This window comes from Myxine glutinosa, chromosome 8 (genome assembly GCF_964187855.1).
Source record: "Myxine glutinosa chromosome 8, kmMyxGlut1.1, whole genome shotgun sequence".
Lineage (NCBI taxonomy): Eukaryota > Metazoa > Chordata > Myxini > Myxiniformes > Myxinidae > Myxine > Myxine glutinosa.
The window spans coordinates 8,610,259-8,636,413 of record NC_136268.1 but is presented as its reverse complement, the minus strand read 5'-3'; the positions used below and the strand labels follow the sequence as shown (position 1 = coordinate 8,636,413).

General features: G+C 49.1%; 2 protein-coding genes across 8 annotated transcripts in view; both read right to left on the bottom strand.

Annotated features, from left to right (window-relative positions):
* The window catches only part of POPDC3 (popeye domain cAMP effector 3), an 86,942-nt gene that overhangs the window by 31,780 nt on the left and 29,007 nt on the right, over window positions 1-26,155 (bottom strand). The gene's annotated exons all lie outside the window — the stretch shown is intronic.
* The window catches only part of ADK (adenosine kinase), a 171,840-nt gene continuing 149,223 nt past the window's right edge, over window positions 3,539-26,155 (bottom strand). For all 6 annotated transcript variants that reach the window (XM_078782888.1, XM_078782893.1, XM_078782894.1 and 3 more), the window contains one exon: window positions 3,539-3,735. In XM_078782888.1, the coding sequence (XP_078639014.1) occupies window positions 3,554-3,735 (182 nt within the window). In that variant the 3' untranslated portion in view covers window positions 3,539-3,553. The remainder of the gene's footprint in view (window positions 3,736-26,155) is intronic.

The window sequence follows — 26,155 nt, the reverse complement described above, 5'->3', positions numbered from 1 at the left end:
TCATAGAGGGGAGGAGTGAGTCAGCCCCACTCAACCAACCACGAACAAGGGGTTGGACTTGGAGAGGGTGTGGAAAGAAACATCGAGGAGGTTCGCGAAGGTTGAGGGGTGGGGCCTATATAACCCACGGCAGGGCGTTTTCCCAGAGGCAGACAAGAGAGATGAGCTTTGACGGAGAAACTGCGAGAGAAGTCCAGGGTTGAACTGCAGCTCGAGCCACCGAAACTGCACTTGCTGCAGCTCGAGCCACTGAATCTGCATTTGCTGCAGCTGGAGCCACCGAAACTGCAGCCACAGCAGCGTGAGGCCTGGACGGCAGTTTGGAGCAGGGCCGCGAAGGAGCGGCGGCTGCCCATGAGTCGATCAGCTGCAGAACTAGTTGGACCTCCCTATCCCGCCAGCCATCCACCAGCCACCCACCTGCCATCCCTATCATCATTCCCCGTGTAAGTGTGCTCGTATTCTGTCTTTTGTCTTGTCCCTGGGTAGTAACAATAAGTCTGTATAAGCTAGTATTTTCACTGTGTCACCTGCGTCTCATGTGCTTGTAAATAAACGTGACTGCTGTCTTTTTGCTTATGTGTGTGAATAGTAAATAAATTTAGTAGTATTTCCAAACCTTTCTTTGCCTTCGTTTTCCTCTTTGCATTCGGTCGCTTTAGAGTTTTCCCGATTGAATAGCGGTGGCGCGATCCGGCCAAGGTTTGGGGCAAATCGGGTATTAGTCGGGGAATAACTGTTCGGTCGCGGTAATACCAACCGCTCGGTAAATAACATCTTTAACCGCGTCCGCAACAATATATATATATCAACAATTAAGTTGGAACCGCTTGGTGAGCCATGGAGATGGATTGGATGTTTTGGTTGTTGGTTGTCTGTGAGTTCGGTTGTTGCATTGCCAAAGGTTTCTGTGTGGTGGACACACTCGTTGGCTGTTGTCTTGTGTGACGTGGGTGGAGATGTATGCGGCTGTGTGTGGCTGCCTGGAGTCGGGAAGGCGGCTACAGTGGTTGATATTGGTTGTGGATTGTCCGGGGTGCTTCGATTTGCATAGGGGGTGAAGATTGGGATATTACATTATTTTGAGTAAGTATTGGCATGAGTAATTACATAAGTAATTATGAGTTATTATGAGTAATTAGTGGTATGAGTATTAGTTATGAGTAAGTGATTATTTTAGTAAAGTTACATGTTTCGCTGTGTTGTGAATCTGCGGACAAGCTAGTTTGATGGGTACCCTGGGGTCTTCGGCGTGTCTATGTGTTTGTCTGTCTGTTACACCGGACTCTTGAATGGGTTTTCATGAGACGAATTTCAGACATAACAACAGTGAGAATCTATTTTGAGCGAATCACAGTGGGTGAGAAAACATTGTGTGTGACCAGACACCAGAACGGACCATAATTGGAATTGGAATTAGACCAGGTTATTTCTATTATTTGTTTATTCGTGAAAATAAATAAATAATAGGGGGAGGTTCATGGAGGTTAATGGTGGTTTGTTTGTGTTAATGGAGGTTAACGGTGGTTTGTTTGTGGTAATTCTAGTTGAAACTCTAGCTGAAGTAATTTTCGTTTAATTTTTATTTTTGATTTATTATTGATGTAGGAAACAGGCAAAGGGGATGCTGAGAGAAGGATTGAATTTAATTTGAATTGGATTGGATTGAATTGGATTGAATTTAAAATCGAATATTGGATAAAATTGGATCCACTTGGAAAAAGTGGATTAGGAAATTGGAGACCAGGTGTTCTATGAAACTATGAATTGAATGAATTGAATCTATGAATTGGAGACCTGGAGACCAGGTGTTCCCAGGGCGCTTGTGGACCAGGTGTCCCACCAGAGGGAAAAGACCAGGTGTTCGTGGAGCACTTCACCTGCAAGAACGCCTTGGAACCAAGGTGGAAGGGACCAGTCCAGGTGTTGCTGACTACACCAACGGCTGTCTTTTGCGAGGGCAAGACCTCGTGGATCCACGCCACGCACTGTAAGTTGGCCATACAAGCACCAGACACTACACCACAGCAACCACAGTAAGGATGGGCCTAATCATAGGTACGATACTATTGATAGCGACAGCAGCTAGGGGAAGCTCCGATTCCAATAGATGCGAAAACGAAACCCGACACCTCACCGTAACATGGGGACAAAGAGTATCACTACCATGTTTCGAACAGAAAGCCCTGCACACAAATTGGGTAAGCGTAAAATGGCTAGCACTGTCGGCAGGGCCTGGACGCGTTGGCATTGTACTACAAAAGCAACGAGAGTTCCGGGAAAACGGGCAAGCTAGCATTGAGACCTTGGCCCAACCAGGATACAAATGGGGAACCCCTGATTTTAAGCTACAAACACGCACGCGCCTAGAGAAAGGCATGACTATGCAGGTCCGGTGCAGCGTCTGGACCCCTGGAGCGGCCAGTGGCGAAACTAAACACACACCATGCATCGAATACATACTCACGCCACACCCTCAGGATAAGGCCCCAAAGAAGGGGGAAAACACATATTGGAAAGTGGCCAGGGAGGTGGCAACAATTCAAAATAGGACACACTGCTGGTCGTGCATGCACTTTCCCCAAGCAGGCACCACAGGAATACACATGATAGTGCTACCTCTGTCCCTCAATGACCTCTGCTCACAACCTATCGATTCCCCATGTTTAGTCACCACGCTGGAAAGAGAAGGGGTTGACAACGGCAAGAGTTGCAATCGACAATTTAATTATCGCCCGTCAATGATTGCCCACGTGGCCGAGAGGCCTGCCCCCGTCTGGGTCAAACCACAGAAAGGGACGGTCTGCCTCCAGGGTTCCGGCCACTTGCGTATGGGAGAATCAGAATGCGCCTACACTCTCCCCGGGAAGCTGGGACAAGGGAGCTCGGGGATTACATTACGAATAGTACTGCAAGATAAACACAACCACAACATAACGGCTATAACATTCTCTAGGGGGGTTAGTAGGATTAATGGGGTGGTAAAGGGACTCCGGTGCTTATCCACCCACCTGGTCCCACCCCATGGGACAATGTTTATATGCGGCGACAAGGCTTACCCCTATTTACCAAATAATTGGGGGGGCACATGTTATCTGGGTTCAGTCCTTCCTGACGTTGAGATACTGGATGAGCTAGACCCAAAGTCCTTGGACAGGCGTTATAAGAGGTCAGTCATGAACGAAGATGGAACCACTAAACTACACGGGAGCCTATGGGAAAAGGTGTTTGGTTTCTTCTTCCCAGGAGCGGGCACAGTCATGGATAGTTTCCGGATAGATAAATTGGCTTTGGCCCTAGAAAAGGTGGCAAACGACACCGCTACGGCTCATGATATACTATTGGACACGGTAATTCACATGCGTACAATGGTGATGCAGAATCGGGTGGCTTTGGACATGCTCCTGGCAGAGAAAGGAGGGGTATGCGGAATAATAGAGGGAAAATGTTGCACTTACATACCTGATCCGTCGGAAGGAGTGTCAGCCGCAATAGTGAGACTAAGGGAAACTAGCCACGCCCTGACGATCGATCGGATCGCGCGCGAGAATTCTTATAAATTTAGCTGGCTCACTGACTGGTTCCGGGGATGGACGGGCACCATAGTGAAGTGGTTATTGACCGCACTGGCCGTGATAATCGGGGTAGTAATTGGGGGGGCACTAATGAAATCTCTAGTCCTCCTCTGTATGAGAAAGTATTTTACAGGATGGAAAGTGAAGAAGCCGCCGACAACGACTATGGTTCTGACCACAAAGGCCGTCGACCTGACTGGGTCCTTCAACGAGGCAGATGTGACCAGCGCTCCAGAAAATTGTATTGAATTTTGTGATGACTGTGATACTTGTGTTGATCCCATGTGGGAACTGGCTGCTGCCTGTAATGATGTCTGTGATGACTGTGATACTTGTGCTATAAACCCCTTGCGTGTACTGGCTAACGCTGCTTATGTATTACAAGCTGACAGCTGTACACCCCCTTCCGACCCAACTATGGATCTGATTGCGACGCTGGGTCTGGCGGTCGAGGGACCCGACGTGGATATCCTAGACCCGCAAGCCGACCAGGCGCCCATGGGAGACTTTGACCTAAAGGAAGTTCCTCTCTTTGCTTCATATGTTTTAAGTTCAAATGCTTCAAGTGAATCGGATTTTTACGCTCTGTACCCTGACCAGGAAAATGAGACACAAGATACTGACGACATTATGTATTCCCCAGAACAGCAGCACGTGAGAGATCTCATGGGCATGATCGTTGATTAACTTCGAAGATCTGCAAGGACCGCGTCTGCAAAGGGTGGGGGGAGCAAGTTCCGCAGGGGAGGTGGTGGCCCCCTGGCGGGGCAGAACCTCATCTGGACCAGACGCCTTCGTTGTGGATCCGAAACGTTAATGGACTTTCATGTTCTGAGCCCTCAGGCTCCAAGCACGCACCGCACGACACGTTCGCCAAATGCACGGGCGAGGCGCTATGGGCGCACGGTATGCCCTTGGGAGATACCCGCATTACACAATTATTTTTCAATAAAGCCCGATGTGGCACGTTGTCTCTTGAGATACTTTGTCTCGACGAGACAAGAGGAAGGAATGTCAGGTCATAGATTTGTTATTGCTTAATGTTATCTTATAGACGTCGGCCGAATAATATGTTATGATTTAAATGTTGTTTAAAAATGCTATTTCATAAGTGAATAAAGGGTTTTCCGCTTCGCTTTAGTCTAAAATGAGAAAATACTCGCTTCGGTCGTGCTGGACAAATGGCTCGTATACATGTGCCCTTTCGAGGCTAGATAAGTCCGGTCGTAAAATCCCTCTTTGATTCGCAGACGGCGCCTCGAGCCGCTGGCAGGAGAACGCTTATACGCGCGTGGAATGTGTAGCTTTATGTAGAATGCTTGGATTGCAGACATAAACCTTTTGATAGATCATTAAAACATTAATTATATTTCATATAATCACAGCGGCGCCTGAGTTACAATAAACATGCTTCGAACTTATGTTTAAAAGAGAAATGTGAACTGAAGGTGCCTTTTGCACCTGGGACCCATCAGAGCAACCTCAGTCACTTTACGGTCTTATCAGGAACCAAAGAATGCACTCTCCCTTCAGTGAGTTACATTTTCTGTCGCCTCGGAGCCTTGAAACCACATCTGGTCCGGATGATAAACGGTGCGTGCTGCACTCCCCCAAGATGAAAGAACGGATGACGGTGGGGGCTAGGGATAACGGTGGGAGGAACTCTCGTAGTTCCTTTGTTCTCTCGGAGATTTTCTGATAAACGTGTCCCTATTTAAGCGGACTGTGAATCAATGCATTTTTCAGGAAGGCTGGACGTGGCATGAAGCTGGTTCGTGCTGTAGAAGTTCGCTTCCTCCGGATCTGTATAAGTGGTATTTTAATAAAGCTTCGTCATTCTCAAGCTATTGGTGAAACTTCTTTTAAGAGCCAAGAGCTGTTTCTTGACATATATATATATATATATATATATATATATCTATACCTATATATATATATTGTCGTGTGACTACCCCTTGGTGTGGGGAACACCAAGGGGTGACACAGATGACCAAACGAGCTTAACACTCCGAGGCGTTCAGTCAAAATATAGTGGAGAATACGCATGGGAGGGGGTGGGGGTGGGTGGTGTGGAGGGGGGGAAGCCGAAGAGCTGACCTTCACGAGTCCACCCGACGTCCTCGACCCTGCAATAAATCAACTCAAACTGCCACGGAATTAGAATGTACAAAAATATCGGTTCATTAAAGGAAATGCCGGTAACAAAGAAAACACGATAAAACTATATTTTTAATTGGAGCGCTCCCACGTAGACCCGAATGCAGACAAAGGATAAAATAACTGAAGAATAAATATGTGTTGTTTGTGGCACTTAGCTCAAAGCAGCTGGTGTATCTCGTCAGGAATCGTCAAGACCGTTTGAGGCCTTGGCATCTTTGCGCTTGAAAACGTGCTTGTTGGCACGAAGTAGGCCTCCTGCACAGCCTGCTCACTCCAGGCTCCGCGCGCGAAGCGAATGAGCAGGCAGCGCCTGTCCACTCGACGTTCTTGCTTGGGAAACCACAGTTCTCAGTCCGCAGTTCTGCTTCCTCACGACCACAATCAAGATGTCGGAACACGACCGCCCGTGATGAATCCTCCTTGCGCAAGAGAGGAAAGTGCGACCGTTCGCCAACAAAGTCTGGACCCAAGAGAGACGAAGAAGAGGAGAGCGGCAATCAAGAAGAGGAAAAAGCCAAGAGAGGAGTCGGGACTCGATCGTTCTTCGTCAAAGCCAAGAGGAGAAAATGTCGGCTGAGTGTTCCTTTATAGTCCAGGCTCTGACGTCATCTCACAACGTCTCCGCCTCCGCTCCTATCAGCGAGTCCCATCTTAGCCATCCTTACTTGACCCAAATTCTGGATCAATCACTGCTCTTTGGGGCGTGGCTCATGGCCCTGCCTGTGCCTGTCTGCTCACCAAGTCGGTGTTATCAGCGATAGTGCTCAATGTCTTGTTTCCAGTTGGTTTTTAATTAGTGTGGTTAATGGCCGATTTCTTATAAGGTGGGTGTAGTGCGGTGTCATAAGGAACACAGGAAAACATTACAGAGGCAATTACATACAGGGGAGTAATTTACCCTAATCCCTCGCTAATTAATAAACCCCAACCCTCTCATGGGGACGAAGATACACTTACACGACATCTGTCTACACAAATTTCCTACTTATGATACATCGAGGTTTCTTCTTCTTCACTTCACACAACACATAATGAAATGAACTTCACTTCACTTCTACACAACTTCACGTTTCTTCAGAGCACACTAATCTATGCATTCTACTTGGACTACGGTATTGCATACCCACTACAAATGTAACAACATATACATCTCTCAACACAATTAAGATTCGACTTTCCATCTGTACGAGGTGTTAGCTGTCCGCCCTTGCTCACCGGCAGACTCGTCTGTATTGATTATCACATGAGAACGACGTTTATATTCATTTACCTCACGACTCACGAGTGTTTGCAACATTGTATTTTGTTATATTAATACTATGGCATTAATTTGTGATGAGAATGATAATATAGAGAGATTGAGTTTAAAGGAGAATGAGGAAATGATGTGAGGGTTTCCACCCGTGAGACTCGTGGATTCACCATTTGCAGTTTCTCCATTGACCGCGTGTAGAAACATTCAGCTGCAGTAAGTTTTTTACCCAAGTCATTCATGAACCCGCTGTCCATGCTTGACGTTCGACTGAAGGTGGCACAGGAATGTGGAATATATTGGTTCATCATTTGCCATTCGCCGTTTCTGCATTGTCTGTTTGCCTGAGGCCTTCCATCTATGCTACAGCACGGGTACTTCACTTGTTCTGTGTATATATATATATATATATATATATATATATATATATATATTGGTATGGATATGAGAATTGTGTTTAATTGTTGTAATATCACCCTCCTTCCTCCATTTGGTGTATAAAGGTCAAAGGTCGTTACCGTAGTTATTCCATATACAATCACGTAGCAAATCATAGATCTCCCTGTTCAGTAGTTATCTCCTTATTATGTGTATTAGATTAAGGCTTTGTCTTCCATTAATTGACACTCCATTGCACCGAATTCAAATAAGGTAGATTCCCTTCGCATTCCCCTTTTGTCATCAATTGCCAACTGCATTGGGCGGTTTTCTGCATTCGCCGCTGCTGCTTTGGGACCGTGTTTTTCGCTGCAAGACTCCATTGAGCACGAGGTCATCTCGTAGCAGAAGGTGGGTGGGAGGAGTCAGCCCAGCGCCAGGAACAAGGTGTGGCCTTGCCAACGCCTCCTCTGGGGGCGGGATCGGTGGGCCCTCGCGGCCAATCAGGGCCGAGGCGAGCTCGCCGATGGGCGTGTCCTGGAGGTCGGCGGCTTGATCGCCCCAGGCGCAACAAAAGCGCGCGCAGAAGCCTTTGAGTAGTCGGGGTCAGGGAGAGAGAGATGCGGCAGATGAGTCCAGAGGAAGGAAGTGACAGAGCCCCACGAGCAGTACCAGGCAGCGTTGACTCCACCAGGCAGCTTTGACTCCACCAGGCAGCGTTGACTCCACAAGGCAGCTTTGACTCGCTGCTAGGCGGGAACCAGTTTGCGGTGGCATCGGTGGCCGTCGAGGTCCAGGCCGACGTCCCGTGCAGGATCAAGCCCCAGCCAGCGTCCAGCTGAACCTTCCTCTCCCTCCAGCCATCCACCTCCTGCCATTCCTGTCATCATCCCCCGTGTAAGTGTGCTTGTAGTCTGTCTTTTGTCTTGTCCCTGGGTTAAGTAAGACTGTAGTAGGTAAGCTAATTTGCACTGTGTCTCTTCTTCTTCTGTATTTTATTTTATTATCTTTCCTCCTCCTTGGTTACTTTTCATTGTGTACATAATAGGTATAAATAAATCATATTCGTATTTCCTACTGCTGTCTTCCTCTTCTTCACATCCTTCGTCTTTGTCTTTTCCCCATTGAAAACCTGTGGCACGATTTGGCCAACGTTCAAGGATCGGGTCTAGTTTCTGTTAATAGTTCGTGCCGCGGTTGCTAAAACCGCTCGGCAATTAACATCTGTCCGCGGTACGAACGGGGCTGTGCACCTGCCTTTCCGGAGGTAGCTGGGCAGCGTCAGGGACCCCGTCGGTCAGTCAGAGACGAGGGACTGTAATGATGATAGTGTTTTGGATCCGAAATTGAAAATAGTGAATTTGAAAAGCAAAATTTGATGATTGGCAAAGGATTGGTAGAAGGATTGGCAGTGATTGGAAAATTTTTGATTGGCTGGAATTTGGTGAGCAAAATTTATAGTCGGACATGCCCGATGTGGTGGGATGGCAACTTTGCCATCTCTCACATAGCGGGGGCAAAGGAGCTATAGTTTATGGGGTTTGGCAGTGAAAACCAGCCAGGGCGGGTTAGGATAAAATGGTAGGGACCTAGAGATGACCATAGGTAACGGTAAGGTTAAGTGGCGACTTTGGACAGGTAGTTGGGGACATAGAGAGGGTAGTTGGATGATAATAACGAGGGAGCGCAATAGTTTAAAGGGAAGACGGGGAAGCGCGAGTTTTAGCAGGGCACCAGGTAGAGCAGATGATGCCGTGTGAGTGTTTGAGGATCGAACAGGTGTATGGAGCAGTGTATGACTGAGTAGTGGTGATTGCGTATTGTGTTGAGCAAATGGTCCTGGAGGAAGGAGGGTGCAGGAAGCACCAGGTGTACGAGTGATGGCACAGGTGTGCCAATACAGGTGAGCATGGTTGTATGGAATAAATGGTCTGGAATATATGGAGTATGGAATGGATGGTCGTGGAGTGAGTATGGTGGAAACTGTGGAGTGGAGTGGATGGTGCGAAGGTGTGGATGGGGGAAAGGAGGATGGACCCCATCACAAATACCCGGGGAGGGTAGTGTAAGTGTTAGGTAGAGGGTACAGGTAAATTGTGGCTGGATATTGGCATCTGTGGTGCGTGGTGGAAGAATGGTGTTTGGATGGGTGCATTAGTGACGTGGAAATGGCTGGGCGTGTGGCCTGTTAGTGTGTGTAGTTGAATGGGCACTCCGCCACTGTTAGGATGTCGGCCAGGTGAGGCCGCAGGTGGGCTCTGGGAGCCGGTAAAGTTGTGGATGGTGCCCGAGGATCCGGAGGACGGACCCGGGTAGCCCAGTGCCAGAGGGCACCGAGTGGGGAGAGCGCCAGAGGGCCTTCCCCAGTTAGATAGGTTAGGGTGAGGAGCAGGTAAGCTCGGAGGCAACTACAGTGGTGGAGGTGTGCAGGTGGGTAGACCTGCTGGGAGAGCCACACGACCCAGTCTTGAAATTGTGCAAGGGCACAGGGAGTTGAATCGGGGGAGTGAGACCCCAAATTGATGAAGCACCACAGTTTGGTCAATGGGAATTTGGTTCTTAAAACCGCATAGAGTAAGATGGCCAATGGTTTGGCAGGGAAAGACCCCGGGTAGTGTAAAGTGTATTAAGGTCATTTAGGAAGTAGTTAGGATCAAGAATCTCCTCGCACCATCTACATCCACTCACCTGGGGTGACAGAACTCTGCACCATGCCATGTTTTTATTATTTTGTTGTGCAAATGTTTGGAATGTGAGACGCATCATGACGTGGGTGTGACATTGTGCTTTGTTGTTCCATCTCTCCCTCCTTATGAGGATTGATGATGAATTGGGTGATGGCAAATTTGGTTAGAGGGATTGTGGGGACGAATTTGGTATAGGGGAAATATGGGGAAGACGTGACGGTAGCGACGAATTTGTAAATGTGTTAAAGATTTTTGTACATATGGGTTAAGGGCAAGGGTAGAGTAGGTAACAGGGGGGGTGACGTACGGTAGGGACAGGCTTTCTCACTTCGCTCTCCGTACGCACCTCGTCTTGCATTGCCTTGTTGATGTGTACCCTTGTGACCTTACCCCTCGCTCACCTGTCTTCTTCCCCCCACCCCTTGTCTCCCACCCGAGGACTGTGCGCCACTGGGCACCGAGTGGAGCGTGCGGGAGTCCGCCATTGTGTGCCAGAACTCTCGCAAGAAGCTGTCTGCATCGATGCACCACTTATGGACCCCATGGGTTGGGGCATGGCCCATCTGCTGGAACCGGCCATGATGGCCCGAGATCTTGCTGGCGGACCTTGGTAACATGGCACCTATGCCATACAGGTGAACCACACATAGTCGACCCTGTGGGCCATAAATAAAAAGAACAGTGGACAGTTTTGTGCATGTCATTTTATTATGTCCAAATAGGCCACCAGCAAAGAAGAAAGACAACATCTGGAAGAACGACAATGGCCAGCAGAGGGAGCCGAAGAGGAAGACCGGCACCAGGGGTTTTTTTGGTTTTTTTATATTGAACTGTGGTGACTGTGCACCGATTGGTGCTTGATGGTGCGTTTTGGTGCTTTCTGGTGCGTCGATGCAGCACAGGCTGTCTCTCCCCCCCCCCCCCCCCCCACCAAAGAACAATCACAGGTCCTGGGTTGCATTTTGTAAATACAAGTAGCGTCACTGTAAATAATGCTCCCCCATCGTTCATGTTGTAGTTTGAAGACAATTCCGCAATTCGGTTAGCTGTAGGCGTAAATCTGTTAGATAGGGTGCAATGCAGCAGCGGGACATATTTATTTGTGTTTTAAAACTGTCACACTCAGGGTCAGGTTAAATGTAGAGGGAACTACACCTACGTGCAACACTAAAGGTAAAAGTAATAGGCCCGGGACGTGCCTAAGAGGAGGAGGGTGCAGTGTTATGGATATGAGAATTGTGTTTAATTGTTGTAATATCACCCTCCTTCCTCCATTTGGTGTATAAAGGTTAAAGGTCGTTCCCGTAGTTATTCCATATACAATCACGTAGCAAATCATAGATCTCCCTGTGCAGTAGTTATCTCCTTATTATGTGTATTAGATTAAGGCTTTGTCTTCCATTAATTGACACTCCATTGCACCGAATTCAAATAAGGTAGATTCCCTTCGCATTCTCCTTTTGTCATCAATTGCCAACTGCATTGGGCGGTTTTCTGCATTCGCCGCTGCTGCTTTGGGACCGTGTTTTTCGCTGCAAGACCATTGAGCACGAGGTCATCTCGGAGCAGAAGGTGGGAGGAGTCAGCCCAGCACCAGGAACAAGGCGTGGCCTTGCCAACGCCTCCTCTGGGGGCGGGATCGGTGGGCCCTCGCGGCCAATCAGGGCCGAGGCGAGCTCGCCGATGGGCGTGTCCTGGAGGCCGGCGGCTTGATCGCCCCAGGCGCAATAAAAGCGCACGCGGAAGCCTTTGAGGAGTCGGAAAGAGAGATGCGGCAGATGAGTCGAGAGCGAGAAAAGTGACGGAGCCCCACGAGCAGTACCACGCAGCTTTGACTCCACCAGGCAGCTTTGACTCCACCAGGCAGCGTTGACTCCACCAGGCAGCATTGGCTCCACCAGGCAGCTTCGAACCATTACCACGCGGGAACCAGGATCGGTGGCATCGGTGGCCGTCGAGGTCCAGCCCGACGTCCCGTGCGGGATCAAGCCCGAACCACCTGCTCCAGCTGAACCTTCCTCTCTCCTTCCAGTCCTTCGTTCCTACCTCCATTCCATCCTTCTGTGTACGTGAGTTTGTTCTGTGTGTCTTGTTCTTGGGGTTAAGTAAGACTGTAGTAGGTAAGCTAATTTGCACTGTGTCTCTTCTTCTTCTGTATTTTATTTTATTATCTTTCCTCTTCCTTGGTTACTTTTCATTGTGTACATAATAGGTAGAAATAAATCATATTCGTATTTCCTACTGCTGTCTTCCTCTTCTTCACATCCTTCGTCTTTGTCTTTTCCCCATTGAAAACCTGTGGCACGATTTGGCCAACGTTCAAGGATCGGGTCTAGTTTCTGTTAATAGTTCGTGCCGCGGTTGCTAAAACCGCTCGGCAATTAACATCTGTCCGCGGTACGAACGGGGCTGTGCACCTGCCTTTCCGGAGGTAGCTGGGCAGCGTCAGAGACCCCGTCGGCCAGTCAGAGATGAGGGGATTAATCCCCCCTCGGTAAGGGGAACAGAGGCCGACGTTGGGTTCCGCAACAATATATATATATATATATATATATATATATATATATATATATATATATATATATATATATATATATATATATATATATATATATATATATATATATATATACAGTGAAACCTTGACTTACGAGTGCACCAACTTACGAGTTTTCCGAGATACGAGCCGTCGCTCGGGCGGTTTATTGCTTTGTGATGCGAGCCGAGATCTGAGTTACGAGCTTACGCCACCCGCCACCAGGTGGGTTCCGGTCACGTGGTTATCTTGCCGTGCAAGCATCTCTGCCGTATATCGCTGCTGCTTTGTTTTCGCATTTTGGTTATTTTGGAGCTTACGCCACCCGCCACCAGGTGCGTTCAGGTCACGTGGTTATCTTGCCGTGCAAGCATCTCTGCCGTATATAGCTGCTGCTTTGTTTTCGCATTTTGGTTATTTTGGAAAATTTCTTAGTTTTAACCATGGGTCCTAAGAAATTGAGTGCCAAGGGCAGTACTGAGAAGAAGAAGAGGATGATGTGCTTGGATATAAAACACGCAATCGTCGAAAAACATGAGCGAGGTGTGCGTGTTGTCGACTTGGTGAGGCAGTACGATCGTAGTACTTCTACGATATGTACGATTTTGAAGCAGGAGTCGATAAAGGCTATAACGCCAGCCAAGGGCGTTACGATTATTTCAAAGCTCCGGACCTCTATCCATGAAGAGATGGAGAAGTTGTTGTTTGTGTGGTTGACGGAGAAGCAGCTCACAGGAGATACCGTGACCGAGAGCATCATCTGTGAGAAGGCCCGAGACATTTACGGGGATTTGGTGCAGCAGACGGCGGGAACATCAACGGACGAGGCATCGGAAGAGTCATTCAAAGCCAGTCGGGGATGGTTTGATAATTTTAAGAAGAGGACCGGCATTCACTCCGTCGTCAGGCATGGTGAGGCAGCAAGCTCGGATGTGAAGGCAGCTGAAGATTTTATTATAACTTTTGCCAAACTGATAGAAGCTGAAGGATACATCCCCCAGCAAATCTTCAACTGTGACGAGACAGGGCTCTTCTGGAAAAAGATGCCGAGGAGGACGTATATAACGGCAGAGGAGAAGAGCATGCCAGGCCACAACTTGTTCAGAGTGCCGGCGATAGCTCGCCTTCTCTTTGTGGAAGACACGGTGACTTTTATTATTATTATTATTATTATTTTATTTTTTTGGGATACAAGATCGAGGCTCGTGAAAGAGCTAACATTAATCACACAAAAAGACAAACAGACACACAAAACACAAAAAACAAGGGGAGCGGCAGACAATATGGGGAGAGAGGGGGAAGGACACAAACACAACATTTGAGAGCAGGGACATCGGGAGGACTTGGGGGGAGGTGGGAGAGGAATAAAACATATGAACACTGCAAGGACTCTGGGGTGAATTACCGGGGGTAGAAAATATCAAGGTTTTCGATGGGTCATTGATGAGGTCATTTCGATGAGGTCATTGATGAAGACCAAAAATAGCACAGGGCCCAGAACACTACCAGAACACTACACAGATCCTCATTTCGATGAGGTCATTGATGAAGACCAGAAATAGCACAGGGCCCAGAACACTACACAGATCCTTAACATCCAACAACTAATGGGACGCAAACGGGGCGCCCAGTTTAGCGGTACACACATTGATGAATCACCCTGCCTGTGAAACACCGACATGACAGGTTATAGCTGGGTCGGGATTCAAACCCAGGCTGGACAGTTTAGAGTCAAGTGTGCGTACCTCCAGTCCAGGCCATCCTGCCAACTTGTATGCTGCATACAGGTGAAATATAAAGCGCGAGATATTTTTATATATACTGTATATTTAAAAAAAAATTGGTGTGGTTTTTGGGGGGCTGGAACGGATTAATAGCATTTCAATGCATTTTAATGGGGAAATTTAATTTGAGAAACGAGCAAATTGAGTTACGAGCTCGGTCACAGAACGAATTAAACTCGTAAGTCAAGGTTTCACTGTATATATATATATATATATATATATACTGTATATATATATATATATTGTTGTGGATATGAGGATTGTGTTTTTTTGTGTTTTTTTTTTATTGCTTTATTGTGGACCCTCCTGCCTCCAGTCTGTGTATAAAGGTCAAAGGTCGTTCCATAGTTATTTCATAAACAATCACGTTAGCCAATCATAGATTTCCTCCTTATTGGTAGTTATTTCCTTATTCTGTGTATTAGGCTAAGGATTTGTCTTCCATTAATTGACACTCCATTGCACCGAATTCAAATATACACAAAGAATTAAGTTAAGCACCCCCCCCGTTTTTTTACAACCTCGCACATTACAAGTTTGTTGTCGTCAAAACAGTGTAATATACCCATGATATTGCTATATTTTCTGGAGAAGTGATATTATGGTCACATAAAAACATAACAATCATGCCGTTTTCAATATTTTATTCTGAATAATTTAAGGTGAAATTTATTGGGAATTTTAGGCATATTTTCACCTCAATTTAAGTATGGAGCTATAGGTCCATCACGGACAGTGTGGATGACGTTTATGTTTTCTAACGTACAGTCATTGTTCTGAGAAGACCTCTAGCGATCTTTGCGTCAATAACGTGTGTAGGACCCACGTGATCGGATCACTGACTCACCCCTACGTCTCATAGACCCTGTAAGCCGTCGTATGCGTTGCTGTGGCAGGTTGTTCCATTCCCGATGTAATGCACGTTCCAATTCATCCAGATTGGCTATTGGAGGGACCATCGTCGCAATTTGTCGTCCCAACAACGTACACAAAGAATATATATTAGGGGGTGCTTAACTTGATTCTTTGTGTAGGGGTGCTTAACTTAATTCTTTGTGTATAGATAGATCCCCTTTCATTTTCAATTAATAAAGCCGCAATTGCCAACTGCATTCACCGCGACTCCATTAGCCACGAGGTAGGCTCGGAGAAGAAGGGGGAGGAGCTGCCGAATCCTGGGCGTGCCGCCCATCGTCATCAAGGGTGGAGCCAGAGGGCCCGTGCCGACCAATCAGGGCCGAGGCGAGCTCACCGATGGGCGTGTTCTAGCGGCCGGCGGCTTGATCGCCCGCGGCGTTATAAAAAGCGCACGCGGAAGCCTTTGAGAGGAGTGATGAGAAGGAGGCCAAGTGAGAAGTGCAAAGAAAGGGTTGCGAGAAGTGCGAAACCAGAAGTGCGCCAGAGACGGCAGACGCAGAGAAGGAGGCCAAGTGAGAAGTGCAAAGAAAGAGTTCTGCAGAGAGCCGCTTCAACCAGCCGTGTGAAGCCCTGAAGGGGCAGCGAGTGACCCTGCCGGTGTGCGGTGTAAAGCCGAATACAAGGAGCTGCCGGCTCCTCGCTTCCCGCCCGGAGTGGACCTGCTCATCCCTCCAAACTCTCCAAACTTTTTTCGCTCTTTCACGAGCCTCGATCTTGTATACAAAAAAAAAAAAAAAAAAAAAAAACGATTCCTGGCCTTCCATCCTTTTGTGTACGTGAGTTTGTTTTGTTTGTTCTGTCCAGGGTATAAGTTAAGCCTATGTAGATAAGCTAGCATTTCACTGTGTCTCCTTGATTTCTTCTGTAAATTATTTTATTATCCTTCCTTCTCCTTGGTTACTTTTGGTTGTAAATAGCAAATAAATTATATTCGTATTCCCTACTTCTGTCTTCCTCTTCTTCACATCCGTGTCGCCTTTGTCTTTTCCCCATTGAATATCTGTGGCACGATTTGGCCCACGTTTAAGGAATCGGGTCTTAGTCATTGTAAAAACGGTTCGGGCCGCGGCGCCATCCGCTCGGCAAATTAACATCTTATCCGCGGTCCATAACAATTGGTGCCTGGGAGTGAGATTCGGACCTGAAGTGCGAATAGCGCGCTCAAAATTACGGGTGGCCCAAAATTTTGTTTTATTTAAAAACTTAAATTTGGAAATCGTGCCATGGCTAGTCAAGGCGGCGGGATGCCGGTGGGGGAAATAGAAGAGGGGTTAGGAGTAACCCAGGACCAGGGGGAAGAAATGGAGGAGAGAAATAAGGATGTGGTTAAGGAGGTTTCAGGTGCACAATATGGCACCCTCGCGCACGTGGTTGGAGAGGCGCAAAAAGGCGCCTCGCACGAGCGCGCGGTAGCCGAGCCCGCTGTATCAGCGGGCTTTAACATGCAGCCGTTTGACATGCAGCAGTTCATGGCACGGTTTAGCGAATACATGGCAGAGTCGAAGTGCGACAACGAAAAAAGAAGCAGGGAAATGGAAAAAATGGGTGAGCAAATAAGGGACGAAGCGAGGGCTGATAGTGAGCGATTGAGGGGCCAAATGGGAGCAATGAGGGACGAAGCGAGGGGTACCGGTGAACGGTTAGACAATAAATTTGCGGGGTTAGACAATAAATTTGAGGGGTTAGACAATAAATTTGAGGGGTTAGACAATGGGATAAAAGGGGTGAAAAATGGGTTAACGGGGGTGGAAAATAGAATGGCTGCCCAGGAGAATCAGATAGAGGGGGTGAAGAATGGGTTAACGGGGCTAAAAGATAAGATGGAAGGCAAATTGCGCGAAATAGGGGAGCAATCCGCCCGGGAAATCAAACAGATGGGGAACCAGATAGAGGAGGTGAAAGTCAGGTTAGAAGGTAAATTGGATGCTCAGAGGGATGAATTAGAACAAATGATGGCGGCATCTACTAAAGAGATGGGAGAAATGGGAGAGGAGATCAGACGAGGTGTAAGCGAGGAGGTCTCGGGGGTACGCGAGGAGGTAAAGCGAGGTGAGAAGCGTATGGAGAAAGAGGTGAGAAATGGGACGGCAAAGTTACAAGGGGGCATAGAGGACCTGACGCAGGAGGTGGAACAGATGACGGTGGGACAGACGGAGTTAGTGGAGCAGGTACAAAAGAACACTGCGGTACTAGGAGGGTTAAAGGCGACACAAAAAGAACTAAAAAATGACTTGATAGCGACGAAAAGAGAATGTCAGATGGTACGTGAGGGACTGACAACCAGGTTGGACGAGGTGATGGAGGCAATGGAGACAAAGGACCGGGAGGTGAGGACGCATATATAAACGGTCAAGGTAGCGTTAGAGGACGAAATTGAGGAGACGCACCGGGAAATAAAAGAGGTGAAGCAAAAGTTAGAGGAAGTGGAAGAGGGGGTGAGTGAAATTAAGAAGAGACGGAGGGAAACTAAGAGGGAGATAAAGGAGGAGGTGATGGAATATGTGCAAGGTCGGTGCTCAAATCGTGATGATGTGCTTGCTAACCAAATAAAGAGTTTGCAGGTGGCGAAGGAGGTGCAGAGACGAGGTGCGAAGGTGAGTGGCGATATACGTGGAAATGTATATGGTGTGAGGGGAGATTCAGTCGGCTTGGGGGTTGGTTTGGACCCGGGTGTTCGTGAGAGGCCGTTGGTGAAGTGTGCGTCAGGTACGGAGTACGAGAGAGGAGGTGTGCGAGAATGTCCGACTCTGGGGTGTGTGAGGAAAAAGTGCGCGCCAAGGAGTGAGTGTGCTGTCGAGAGTGAGTTGGTCGTAGCGCGTGCGCGGGGGGGGGGCACATGGAAGCGCGTCGTGGGGAGTGTTACAGAGGATGTAACGAAAGAGTGCACACCTGTGGTGAGTGTTACGGAGGGTGTAACGGGAGAGTGTGCGCAAGAGGATGCACGAGAAAGGTGTGTAACGGACGGGTGCATGAGTACAGAGTACGCTGTCGAGAGTAAGGGGGAATGCGCGACCGAGTGTGGAGGTGAGAGTAGTGAGAGTGACGTGGAGCGTGAGTTGGTTGTGGCAGGTGAGAGAGGATGTACACCTGGAATGGAAGGATGCACACCTGGAATGGTAGAGCGCGTATGGGAATGCACGCTGGAGTTGGTAGTGAGGCACGTGGTTGGGTGTGCAAGTGAGGGCACACCTGTGGTTGTCAGAGGAGGTGACCGAGGAGGGGGCACGAAGAGGTGTGCTGGTGAGGTGTGCGAACGACGAGTGTGTGCAAAGGTGTGCGGTGGTCAGGTGTGTGACCAAGTCTGTGAGCGGAATGAGTGTACCTGGGTGTGTAAGAGAAGGTGCAATGACGAGGAGCATGGGAACGGCTGGATGTATAAGCAAGGAACGAGCTGCGGGGTGTAAGCATGCAAGTGGAGCATCGACGCTAACCGGGTTAGCGGTTGGAGCGACGTATAGCCGAAGCGGGCCCTCGGTGCGTGCCGGGTAGCTTTGCGTGCCGCGGGGATCCGCGGGGATTGTGACCGCGGCGGTTTCGAAAGAACCGCCGTGCGGGATCCACGCCGGGCCGCGCTCTGACCGGCCGCGTCCATGCTCCGCTATGCGTAGCGAACGGCCCGTTAGGAAGGGTCGTCATGGCGACCCCTTTTTGTTGCGGCGTTCCGGCAGGGCGAGGTCGGGCCATTGGTCGGCTCTGTGCCGAGATGGTGCATGGGATCTCGGCCCGGGTAAACCTCCTTCCCTGCACCGAGTGCCGGACGGATCCAGCCGCCGGCACCAAGCAACCCGCATTCATTGCTCGGCTTTACGAAGCCGAGCTTTAGAGATGAATTGGCGCACCGAGAGGCACTAGTGAGTAGACTGTGATGATGAGGATAGTGTTTTTGACCCAAAATTTAGAAAAGTGAATAGAATTGGTAGTGATTGGCAAATTTCTGATTGGTTGAAATTTGATGTGCCAAATTGGTAGTGAGAGATACCCGATGTGGTGGGATGGCAACTCTGCCATCTCTCACAAAGTGGGGCAAAGGAGCAATAGTTTATGGGGTGTATGGCAGTGAAAACTAGCCCGGGTGGGTTAGGATATTGTGTGTAGGGATCTAGCGAAGATGACAATAGGTAACGTTAAGATTAGGTAGTGACAATGATACCGGTAGTGGGGACGCAGGTAGATTAGTTTGGATGATAATGACGTGGTATGTGCTTAGTTTAAAGGGAAGACGGGGAGCACTAAGTTAGCAGGGCAACAGGTAGGTCAGATGATGCCGTGTGTGTGGTTAAAAGCTGTGATTGCACCGGTGTGCAACTGAACAGGTGTATGGAGCAGTGTATGAGGGAGTGATGGTGATGTGTGTTGTGTTGACCCAAATGGTCCAGGGAGGAAGGAGGGTGCAGGTGGCACCAGGTGTGATTGCACAGGTGTGCAACAACAGGTGAATGGAGAACAGGTGTATGGAATAAATGGTCTGGAGTATATGGAGTATTGGAATGGATGGTCGTGGAGTGAGTATGGTGGAAACTGTGGAGTGGAGTGGATGGTGCGAAGGTGTGGATGGGGGAAAGGAGGATGGACCCCCATCACGAATACCCGGGGAAGGTAGTGTTAGGTAGAGGGTACAGGTAAATTGTGGTTGGATATTGGCATCTGTGGTGCGTGGTGGAAGAATGGTACTTGGATGGGTGCATTAGTGTTGTGGAAATGGCTGGGCGTGTAGCCTGTTAGTGTGTATAGTTGGTTGGGCACTCCACCACTGTGAGGATGTCGGCCAGGTGAGGCCGCAGGTGGGCTCTGGGAGCCGGTAGTTGTTGTAGATGGGGCCCGAGGATCCGGAGGACGGACCCGGGTTGCCCAGTGCCAGAGGGCACCAAGGGATGACAGAGCCAGGAGGGGCCTTCCCCAATTAGATAGGTTAGGTGAGGAGCAGGTAAGCTCGGGTGGCAACTACAGTGGTGGAGGTGTGCAGTGGGTAGACCTGCTGGGAGAGCTACACGACTCAGCCCGGAAATTGTGCAAGGGCACCGGGAGATGAATCGGGGGAGTGAGACCCCAAATTGAGAAGAACCACAGTTTGGTCAATGGGAATTGGTTTTTAGAACCCATAGTGGTTGGCCAATGGATTGGCAGGGAAAGACCCCGGGTAGTGTAAAGTGTGTTAATGTCATTTAGAGGTAGTTAGGATTGAAATCTCCTCGCACCATCTACATCCACTCACCTGAGGTGACGCTACTCCACACCATGCCATGGATGTTTTGTTATTTTATTATTTTGATGCAAATGTTTGGAATGTGAGACGCATCATGACGTGGGTGTGACATTGTGCTTTGTTGTTCCATCTCTTCCTCCTTATGAGGATTGATAATGAATTGGTGATGGCAAATTTTGGTTAGAGGGATTGTGGTGACGAATTTGGTATAGAGGAGATATGGGGAGACGTGACAGTAATGACGAATTTGCAAATGTGTAGATTTTTGTAAATATGGGGTAAGGGCAAGGGTAGAGTAGGTAACAGGGGGGGTGACGTACGGTAGATACGAGCTTTCTCACTTCGCTCTCCGTACGCACTTCGCCTTGCATTGCCTTGTTTGATGTGTACCCTTGTGACCTTACCCCGCGCTCACCTGTCGTTTCCCCCCCCCTTGTCTCCCACACGAGGACTGTGCGCCACTGGGCGCCGAGGGGAGCGTGCATGAGTCCGCCATTGGGCGCCTGAACCTCTCGCAACCACAGCTGTCTGCATCGATGCACCACCTTATGGACCACGTCTGTTGGCTGAGCACCACTTATGGACCCCATGGGTTGGGGCATGGCCCCTCTGCTGGAACCGGCCATGAAGGCCCGAGATCTTGCTGGCGGACCTTGGTCACAGGGCACCGATGCCCCACAGGTGAACCACACGTAGTCGGCCCTGTGGGCCAGAAATAAATAAAATTAAAATGGACACGTTTTGTGCAAGTTTTATGTCCAAATAGGCCGCCAGCAAAGAAGATGACAACAACTGGAAGATAACATGGCCAGCAGAGGGAGCCAAAGAGCAAGACACCACCAAGGGTTTGTTGGTTTATTTTTATTAAGAACTGTGGTGACTGTGCACCGATTGGTGCTTGAGAGTGCTTTGGTGCGTTTTGGGGTGCTTTCATGGTGCATCGATGCAGGGCAGACTGTCTCCCCCCCCAAAAGAACGATCACAGGTCCTGGGTTATTATTGTAAATAAAAGTAGAGTCATTGTAAATCATGCGCCCCCACCGTAAATGTATAGTTTGAAGACCATTCCGCAATTCGGTTAGCTGTGGGCGTGAGTCTGTTAGGTAGGGTGCAATGGAGCAGCGGGACGTATTTATTTATGTTTTAAAACTGTCACACTCAGGGTCAGGTTAAATGTAGAGGGAACTACACCTACATGCCACACTAAAAGTCAAGGTAAGAGGCCCGGGACGTGCCTAAGAGGAGGAGGGTGCAGTGTTGTGGATATGAGGATTGCGTTTTTTTTTGTTTTTTTTAATTGCTTTATTGTGGACCCTCCTGCCTCCAGTCTGTGTATAAAGGTCAAAGGTCGTTCCGCAGTTATTTCATAAACAATCACGTTAGCCAATCATAGATTTCCTCCTTATTGGTAGTTATTTCCTTATCCTGTGTATTAGGCTAAGGATTTGTCTTCCATTAATTGACACTCCATTGCACCGAATTCAAATAGATAGATCCCCTTTCATTTTCAATTAATAAAGCCGCAATTGCCAACTGCCTTCACCGCGACTCCATTAGCCACGAGGTAGGCTCGGAGAAGAAGGGGGAGGAGCTGCCGAATCCTGGGCGTGCCGCCCATCGTCATCAAGGGTGGAGCCAGAGGGCCCGTGCCGACCAATCAGGGCCGAGGCGAGCTCACCGATGGGCATGTTCTAGCGGCCGGCGGCTTGATCGCCCGCGGCGTTATAAAAAGCGCACGCGGAAGCCTTTGAGAGGAGTGATGAGAAGGAGGCCAAGTGAGAAGTGCAAAGAAAGGGTTGCGAGAAGTGCGAAACCAGAAGTGCGCCAGAGACGGCAGACGCAGAGAAGGAGGCCAAGTGAGAAGTGCAAGGAAAGAGTTCTGCAGAGAGCCGCTTCAACCAGCCGCGTGAAGCCCTGACGGGGCAGCGAGTGACCCTGCCGGTGTGCGGTGTAAAGCCGAATACAAGGAGCTGCCGGCTCCTCGCTTCCCGCCCGGAGTGGACCTGCTCGCTGTGCCCTGTGATTCCACCTGCTCATCCCTCCAAACGATTCCTGGCCTTCCATCCTTTTGTGTACGTGAGTTTGTTTTGTTTGTTCTGTCCAGGGTATAGGTTAAGCCTGTGTAGATAAGCTAGCATTTCACTGTGTCTCCTTGATTTCTTCTGTAAATTATTTTATTATCCTTCCTTCTCCTTGGTTACTTTTGGTTGTAAATAGCAAATAAATTATATTCGTATTCCCTACTTCTGTCTTCCTCTTCTTCACATCCGTGTCGCCTTTGTCTTTTCCCCATTGAATATCTGTGGCACGATTTGGCCCACGTTTAAGGAATCGGGTCTTAGTCATTGTAAAAACGGTTCGGGCCGCGGCGCCATCTGCTCGGCAAATTAACATCTTATCCGCGGTCCGTAACAATATATATATATATATATATATATATATATTGTTACAGACACGACTTTGATGTTAGGGTGGGCCGAGCGGAATGGCCGCCGTGTCCGCACAAGTTACCCGATTATACTCGAACGTTGACTAAATCGCGCTATGCTAAATCAATGATGGAAAAGACAACGGCTGGATTAAAATGACACGACACCAAGGGTTCAGTTCTCAAGACCTCCGGAGGAGGTTATATTAGGGCGGAAGGTCAGATTACAACGACAAGAGGGACAGCATAGGAAGACAGGCACTTAGACACACTCTTATAATAGCCCCGACAGACGACAGATAAACAGGACAAAAACTGACTCACACGGGGATTGATGGCAAGGAAAGCGGGCCGTCGATGGCTCAAGGTGCACCGTTCTCGGAGGGGGTGCACCGTTCTCGGAGGTACTGCAATACCGGGTCGATGCGTGGAGCTCGCTCAGCGCTTGGAAGGTCGCGACTTGTCTTCTTCAGTCGGGGGCGCATCTGACGTCACGTCCGGTAAGTGGCCGCGTATATCCGGCGGGGAGTGACGCCCTCGGCTCGTTAGCTCCGCCCCAGATGGAATCGGCCCGTTGCTTCTCATTGGGTGCGTGCGGGGGGGGTTACCTGCTCCGCCCTTGACGAGGGGCTGACAGGGAGCCCCTTCGTGGTAACCCCGTCGGAGCGCACATGGGTAATGGCGGCTAACCGAGCCGGAGTGAGGACGCACACTCCCCGCGCGCGCCGTTGTTGTAGTTGTTGTAGTTGCTGTTGTAGTTGTTGTTGTAGTTGTTGTTTGGGGAAGAAGATGGGAGGAGGTATGGGAAGGTCCTAAACTCACTACTGGTGCCATACGATCACATTCTGGTGCAACGAAGAGTCAGAATTAATGGAAACGAGTCCTTAACTGACATAGACTAAGAATAACTAGCAAGATGTCCGAAAGTTGTCTACGTGAGATGCGGTGGACCTGGGCACGACATTTAATGGGGGAAAAAGGGGAAGGTCGGTTCTACAGAGTGTTTTTTACAGACAATGGGACTAGGGAATGGGGGATTGGGGATAGTTGGGGAGTATTGGGGAAATAGGGGAGTATTTACAAGCGGATATTGAGGCCAAGTCCCATATCCGCAACATTGCACCCTTCTCTACCCTCGGGGCGTCCCGACCCGATAAATTTTTACCTATTTTAGTGTGGCACTCAGATGTAGTTCCCTCTACTATTAACTCTACCCTGAGTGCGACAGTTTTACAGATGTTCACAAATGAGTAAATATGTCCCCCTGCGACGTTGCATCCTTCTCCTCACAGAAACACACCCACAGGATAACCGAATCCGGAAAGAATTCGCAAACTAAACATACAGCCGGTAGGGAGCATTATTTACAAGACTACGCTGCTATTTACACTACGATCCAGGACCTGTTTTTGGAGGAACACATGCAGATGTTATGCATAGAGAGAGCACGCATGCCAGCATCGATACACCAACCCACGAGTGCTCTGTGGCCTTACGGCCTTTAATAATGTGCAGAGCACCCCTTCCCAGCACCAAAAGCACCACCCCATCACACAGTCAGCACCATCCGGTGCACCAATAAAATGTCTATAAATCACGGTGTGGTGTCACAGCCGGCCGATGGTCTGCCGCTGGTCTTGCCTTCGTGTGGTGCACTTGGCCTTCGTACTTCTTTCAAAAATAAAGAAAGGCGCCAACCGCGTCCATTTCTCTATTGTGGCCGTCAGGGGGCCAACTGTTAGTGGTTCACCTTGTATGGCATAGGTGCCACGTTGACCCATAGGTCCATCCATGGGTGGTGCTTGGCCGCAAAAGAACTGCGGTCCATTGTGGGTGGCCACAAACATTGCGGTCCATATGGTGTATCGATCCAGGCAGCAAGCAGCGAAAGTGCAGGCCCACAACTGCGGATCCAGCACCTCTCTCTCCTCTCTCTCTACCCCAAAGCCAGATCCTCGGAGGTGGGAGACAAAAGAAGAAGACAAGTGAGTAAGGTGGTAAGGGCGCAAAAGTGCACGCAATGTAAGATGATGCACACTGGGGGCACATGGGAACCAGGTGAGACAGGTACGTTCCTATCGTACGCCCCCCCCCCCCACCAGGTAACCCACATGGCCCCTCCCTTACCCCTTACTGTATCCACACAACACAACACTACCCATAAACATCTACTTTACAAATCAACAAACATCCCTACTGTCTTCCCCGTTCCTCCCATAAACCAAATTCGTCTTCTCTCCCTCCTAACCAATCAAATTTGCCATTTTCAACTCTCATCAAAATTTGCCATCTCCAACTGAACATCATAATTTGCCATCACCAATTTATCATCAGTCCCTCCTAAGGAGGGAGAGATGGAATCACCCCAATGTCTCATCCACGTCGTGATGCGTCTCACCAATCAACAGCAATCTCATTTCCTGCAACAAAACAAAGAAAACACAGGTGTGGAGTCATCATCACCACAGGCAAGTGGCTGCGTATGGTGCGACAGGTTCATCAATCCTAACTATTTCCTAAATGACTTTAACAACTTTACACTACCCGGGGTCTTTCTCCGGCCAAACCATTGGCCCTCTTACACTATGGGTTCTAAAAACCAATTCCCATTGACCAAACTGTGGTGCTTTTCAATTTGGGGTCTCACTCCCCCGATTCATCTCCCGGTGCCCTCGCACAATTTCTGGGCTGTGGCGTGTACCTCTCCCAGCGGGTCTACCCACCTGCACACCTCCACCACTGCAGTTGCCTCCGAGCTTACCTGCTCCTTACCCTAACCTAACTACCTGGGGAAGGCCCTCTGGCGCTCTCCCCACTCGGTGCCCTCTCTGGCACTGGGCTACCCGGGTCCGTCCTCCGGATCCTCGGGCCCCATCCACAACTCTACCGGCTCCCAGAGCCCACCTGCGGCCTCACCTGGCCGACATCCTCACAGTGGTGGTGCCCAACCAACTACACACACTAACAGGCTACACGCCCAGCCATTTCCACAACACTAATGCACCCATCCACAATACCATTCTGTCACCCGCACCACAAATGCCAATATCCAACCACAATTTACCTATACCCTCTACCTAACACTTACACTACCCGCCCCGGGTACTCGTGAAAGGGGTCCACTCTTCCCCCATCCACACCTTCGCACCATGCACACCACTCCGTACCACTTACTCCAACTCTCTCCACACACCTGTACTTGCACACCTGTGCTCTCACTCTTGGTGCCGCCTG